Below are 6,709 nucleotides of genomic sequence, written 5' to 3' on the forward strand. Positions count from 1 at the left end.
GAGCTGGAGGCAGCACTGCAGGGGGGTCTCCCCAGAGCAGAGCGCAGCAGAGGGGCACAATCCCCCCTCGCCCTGCTGGCCACGCTGCTGGGGATGCAGCCCGGGGTGCGGGGGGCCTTCTGGGCTGCCAGCACACGTTGCCGGCTCATGTTGAGCTTCTCATCCACCAACACCCCCGAGTCCTTCTTCTCAGGGCTGCTCTCCAGCCATTCTCCGCCCAGCCTGGATTTGTGCTTGTTTGAATACTTACAAACAGAGGGGTTTCTTTCTTTTCTAGCCTTTAACAAGTTATACGTTTTAATTTTTAACACACACACACACACACACACACAAACTTTGAGAGATTATTAGAAGGGTTTAAATGATTCAGAAGAATAATGCCCCTTGATTTTCAATTTGCGCTCTTGCTTCTCGTAGGTGCTACTGAAAACTAGGTCAGGCCTATGATGTATATTTTATATTTTGCAGTACTTGTAGGAGAGAATGAAATACCTTAGTGCATCATTTGGCTGAAGACACCTTCAGAATAAACAGTAAGATTATCCAAAAATACTCCGTCAAAGTGTTTGAAAAGAAAAACGAAGTGTGGCCGCTCCACATTTGGAATATACATAGATATGTTATTCAGATGTCAATCACGTACCAACCTAAGGGAGGGGACTGCTCTTTTACATGTAAGCATTGCCATTTTCTCTTCTCCTGCTGTGACATTTTGGCACAACAGGGAATATATCAAAACACTAATGGTCCCCAAACTCACCCAAACTTCAAGCGCTGAAAAAACATCAACTCTAAGCAAAATTAATTATTTAAGGAAAATGTTTTGCTTGCGAAGGGATGAAAATACCTCCAGAGGTGCTGATTTATTTTTTTTTTTCGAGACAGAACACAAGAAAATTAGAAACTGTTGATGTCTGGGGTTTTTTTTGCTATGGGAAACAATTAGTAACTTTTCAATTATTATGGCTATAAAAGAAAAATGAGCAGGAAGAACCATTTTTCCTTTAGAAAGAGAGTTCCCAAAAGATATAAATGTCTAAGCAACCAAATGACTTATGATTAAATGAAAACATGATTTGCTTTCTTCATATTTGAGGCTGAACAGACTTTCTACTTAAAAATACAGCAGTGTTGTGGAACTGATGTCAAAGGCTTTTCTCTGCAGTAATTCACACCAATTCTTGGCCACCAGAGCAAAGGCGCTGCGTCTTTCAGCCTCCTCCTTCGCAAACTAATCATCTCATATTTCAACACCATCGAATACTGTTTTGCATCTGGATTAATATAACCTGACATTTCATGGTCCTTAACTCCTTTAACGACACACTGACCTCCCACAATCAGCAAACATTGGGAAAGCAAGGCAATGCTCCTCTGGAACGGAGGGAGCCGAGAACATTACAAGTCTCTACTCACTGAGATGATCATCCAGTGAGTTCTTATTTGAAATGGAAGACATTGTACGAGCCCCTTCTGAATTCAACCAAGATTTTAGCATCAGCCACATCTTGGAGCAAAAGATTCCTTCCACTGCTTAAATACTTCTTCTCACAACGCACATCTCCTTTTCTTTGCTTTGAGCACGGCCCCGCTGGTATCATTCTTGTCTTAGCAAAGAGTAACCGCTCATTCCCCGTTCACCGATGCCAATCCAGTCGTGATTTCACATACTTCTCATAACCCTTCACCATGTTTTTTTCAGGCTGAGAACTCACAGTCTAACCATTCTTCCAATGAACACCCTCCTACACCTCTGACCTTCCCTGCTGCCTTTCCATACCCTAGTTTTTCCACAACATTCAAGGTGGGTGTCCCAGGACTGCAGAGATTCAAATATACCGGAGATTTTGTCCGTGGCGTAATCACAGCCTCCCTTTTACTCTGTATACCTCTCCTAGTAGATTCTAACGTCGCGTTTGCTTTTTTCACTGATATGGACTGAGCTAGTTTTTCAAGATCATTGTAACTCCAAGAACTTGACCCCAGGCAATGGTCAGGTCAGTCCCTATCACTGCCTACACCTTTTTGAATTCATGATCCCCAGTGTACACTTAAATTCACTGACTACATCTTGCGTACTCACGTTATTTCAAATGCCTTCTCCAGTTTTCCATAGGTGGCCTTCACCTTTATGACCACAAAACAGCTATGAGCTTGCAACCTTGCTCTTCCCACCTCTTTACAGATCATTTAGGAACACGCTGAGCTGCAGGGGCTCCAGCAGAGATCCCTCCCATACAACTGGCTGGTCTCATTTCCACCTCTTGTCTCCCGGGTCCAATCCATAAACTGAGTACAAAACTTTTCTTTCACTTTCAGTCAAAATACATTGACAATCAATCACCTTCCATTCCCCCTGAGCTATGCAAGAGCCACTTGGAGGTCAGGAGATGAAAGAGGTAATTCCGAACCGTGTAGAAAAGCACAGTGACAAGGTGGTGTCCATGTGAATTTCATCTCCTAAGGTATGCTGAGACACCACTACCCGTTTGGAAGTAAATATTCAAGAAAAGACTTCAAACAACTGTCTTCCCTTTTTTTGCCCCGGCGAGAGATGACAGGACTGACCTTAATGTGTCTGTTCATAGCAGTAGATTGAGCAGCTCGAACTAAACCTTCTAATTCAGCACCACTGAAGTTTTTAGTCTCGACTGCCAGTTCTGCAATGTCCACGTCTTCAGCCAGCAGCTGGTGTTCCCGCATCCGTACCGTGTGGATATGCAGAATCTGAAATCGACCCTTCTCGTCGGGCAAGCCTGAGATTTTTAAAAAGAACACATGTCATTCCATGCCTCGGCACAGCAACTGCAGCAAAGTCTCTCCCTCTCCTCCGTGGTTCCACCTCCGAAGGCTCTTTCTCACCATGAGCAATTAATTCTTACAAGTAGAATATCTGACAATGCTTTTCTTTTGAGCACACTCAATTACATTAATTGATTAGCAGCACCAATCACTGTTAGCATCACCAAACTAGAGAGAAAAAGTGTAATGTTTAGTTTCTTTCCTCAGGGTTGTTTCCAAGTTGGGTGCTCTCAGGCTTTCATACCAGGAATTCACCTTACACAAAGGCAATCTGGGCAGTCCTTCAGCATCCCTAAACCCACTTCCCACCTTGCAATGACCATAGAATCATAAAATATAACCACAGAATCATAAATTCATAGGATAGCTTGGGTTGGAAGGGAATTTTAAAGATCTAGCCCACCCTTTGCTGCCCTGGGCAGGGACACCCCCCACCAGCCCAGGTTGCTCCAAGCCCCGTCCAACCTGGCCTCGAACACCTCCAGGGATGGGGCAGCCACAGCTTCTCGGGGCAACCTGCCCCAGGGGATCACCACCCCCACAGGACACAATTTCTTCCTAATAGCTCATCTCAATCTCCCCTCTTCCAGTTTGAAACCATTCCCCCTCGTCCCACGGCTCCCCTCCCTGATCCAGAGTCCCTCCCCAGCTCTCCTGGAGCCCCTTTAGGCACTGGAAGGGGCTCTGAGGTCTCCCCTTTTTCGCCTTCTCTTCTCCAGGCTGAACCACCCCAACTCTCCCAGCCTGTCCTCCCAGCAGAGGGGCTCCAGCCCTCCCAGCATCTCCGGGGCCTCCTCTGGCCCCGCACCAACAGCTGCATGTCTCTCCTATGTTGGGACCCCCCGAGCTGGAGGCAGTACTCCAGGTGGGGTCTCACAAGAGTGGAGCAGAGAGGCAGAATCACTTCCCCAACCTGCTGGCCATGCTACTTCTGATGCAGCCTGGGATATGGTTGGCCTTCTGGGCCACGATTGCACATTGCCGCTCATGTTGAGCTCCTCATCCACCAACACCCCCGAGTCCTTCTCCTCAGGACTGCTCTCCAGCCATTCTTCCCCTAGCCTGGATCTGTGCATGGGATTGCCCCAACCCACGTGCAGGACCTCACACTTGGCCTGGTTGAACTTCTTTACCCAATTTTCCTTTTTTGTGTATTACGCCAAGAACACGCATCCCTCTCTTTCAATATTTTTTCCTGCTTCTGACAAATGCCTTAGTCTCTTAGGTCTCCGGCATATTTGAAACCATCCATACCATCTGTGCTCCACAGCTAGTGCTCCAGTTGAATCTCTCATCTTCTCATCTTACCTGAGCCACACGCACAGTAACGCCTGATATAAACCCTTTCCTACAGTACTCAAGGACAGCATCAACTCTGGAGCATGAGCTCACTGCCCGGGTTACCTCTGCGGCTGCCTCAGTAGTCATCAGCTTCACTTCCTCATTCCTTCTTTTGCCTAAAATCTTCCCTTTTCAGCTATCACAAAAACTCTTGCCTGTTTCTGGCTCTTTCAAAGAGTGACGTTACCCGTTAACGATAAGACAAAAAACTCCTCGTGAGCTCTTAAGATCACACTGATAGATCAGATTTCAAGAGTTTCCCCACAGCTCAGACCAGCGTACACAATTACACCCTTTCCATCCGCTCGACTACCGTAACATATGGCTTTTCATCTCATTTTCTGCAACTGAAAGAAAACAGACCATATCAATGCTCATGGCCTTGCCTGTTCCTTTTTTGTGACTCACTACAGTTTGAGAATTTTTACCTTTACAATTTTGGGTGTGCCCCGCTCAGAGCACAGAAAATGTTTTGTGTTACCTCTATGTTTGTGGCAGGTTAAGGGAAAATGTTTTATGAACTCTTCCAAACTACACATCTGAAACTGCATTTCCAATCTTTAAATTAAACATGGATCTCAACCAATTTGAGTTTCTCACTGCAAGACAGGATCGTTAAGCTTTTAATTAGTCCCAGGCTATTCTCTGAGCATTCCAACTTTGTTCTGTGAATTGTTAACCTCAGAAGAGAACACGACAGTCTGGTCACCCTTTAGACTCCACCACGATCTTTACTGATACAACTTCTGATCTCAAATGCAAAGTCAGAGATTTGTGTTCACGAATCTAAGATGATCTGGGCTTAATTTCTTAATAAACCCTATATTATCAGGTATTCCATTATTTGAATTGCACTGGTGTCAGGCAGATGTGTCCAATTACAAAAGTCTCTTTTCAGTTACTGAGAGCGCTCTTTTCCAGCTCACTACAATAAACGGCCAGCACAGCTATCCAGCCCACGATTAGTCCTGTTGACACAAGCAATCCGGACCTGCTGATTTCAGAAGCCGGTAGCCAATGCTCTTTAACATCTGCAGCTCCTGCACTGAAAGTCACCGTTATCGCTTCATGCCAATAAGATGATCTGCGCTTCCTCCAAGTCCCGAATTGCACACACACTGCGCTTGCCTACTCTACAAGCTCAACAGCTCCGCAATTTCCACCTCGGAACAGTCTGGTGCCATTACCTGTCTCCTTCCATTCATGCAGGAGAGTCAGGGTCCTGCCTGCCAGACCTGTCCATTCTGCTGGACAGACACTGGTATCAGGTCAATGGCTTTGTCAGTAGCTAAGTCTAAAATGGTATTTTAATTGGCTGCTTAGATTTACAGGTGATATTATGGAGGGAGCTGCAGAGGTTGTAGCAAGGCGGGGGTCGGTCTCTTCTCCCAAGGAACAGGTGATAGGACAAGAAATGGCCTCAAGTTGTGCCGGGGGAGGTTTAGGATGGAGATTAGGAAAAATGTCTTCATGGAAAGGGTTGTCAAGCGTTGGCACAGGCTGCCCAGGGCAGTGGTGGAGTCGCCATCCCTGGAGGGATTTAACAGAGGGGCAGAGGTGGTGCTGAGGGACGTGGGGTAGTGGTGGTTTGGGCAGCGTTGGGTTGATGGTTGGACACAATGATCTTAAAGGTCCCTTCCAACCCAGACAATTCGATGATTCTATGAAGTTTAGCACCTATACCATCCTGGTTAATTGTTCGCATTATAAAATATATTTGCTTGACTATAGTAATACATGTGAGCTTACGTATTGCGATACGCTAGCTTGCTTACCAATCTCCATTTTCACCTCCAGCCTCCCCGGTCTCAGCAGAGCCTCATCAATCAGGTCAGGTCTGTTGGTCATTCCTAAATTCAAAGTTAAAAATAAAATAAGCATTATGCGAGCTTACTAAGTGGGTCTCCAACTCCCGAACGCCACCCATAGAGCAAAGATACCTCAGTGAGTCTCAAGAAAACAGACAAAAGATACCCATCTCCAGAAATATTGGAAAAGTCCCGCCCTGACGTTGAGTCGGGGCAATATGGATCAAACCTGTATCTGTGACCGTACCTGCGGGGCTCCTGGCATCGGAACAGCAAGACAAGACAGCTAGAGAAGCCTCACTCCTTCCTATGCCGATACATCAGGGCATATCATACCTTGCAAGTTTTCTTAAGCTACGAAACACTTGTTATCACAAGCTAAAGGAGGAGATTGTTGAAAGCAGCAATATCAGCCCATTACAGCACCATCTCCCTTCAAATCTGCTACTGAAGCTTGGTAAATAGCATCGGCTTAGTCTAACCAGACCCCACACCAGAAATGACAACTTAGCTGACCTGCGGTGAGCAAAACATCAGCAGTTTTCAACCAGACCCCGTAACAGAGAAAGTAAGCACCGTCATACCAATCACTAGGATGTTATTGAGCTGCTCAACTCCATCAATTTTAGACAGCAACTGGTTTACAACGGTATCGTGGACTCCAGTGCTACCCGCCATGCTTCCTCTCTGCTTGCAGATTGCATCAATCTCATCAAAAATGATGATATGCACACCGCTGTTTGCTCCAAGCTATCGGA

General features: G+C 46.0%; 1 protein-coding gene across 1 annotated transcript in view; it reads right to left on the reverse strand.

Annotated features, from left to right (window-relative positions):
• The window catches only part of NSF (N-ethylmaleimide-sensitive factor), a 70,329-nt gene that overhangs the window by 26,186 nt on the left and 37,434 nt on the right, over positions 1-6,709 (reverse strand). The window contains 3 exon segments of the mRNA XM_009892410.1: positions 2,569-2,756; positions 5,919-5,993; positions 6,536-6,701. Coding sequence (XP_009890712.1) covers positions 2,569-2,756; positions 5,919-5,993; positions 6,536-6,701 — 429 coding nt within the window.

Source organism: Charadrius vociferus, unplaced genomic scaffold, assembly GCF_000708025.1.
Source record: "Charadrius vociferus isolate BGI_N301 unplaced genomic scaffold, ASM70802v2 scaffold779, whole genome shotgun sequence".
NCBI classification, from domain to species: Eukaryota; Metazoa; Chordata; class Aves; order Charadriiformes; family Charadriidae; genus Charadrius; species Charadrius vociferus.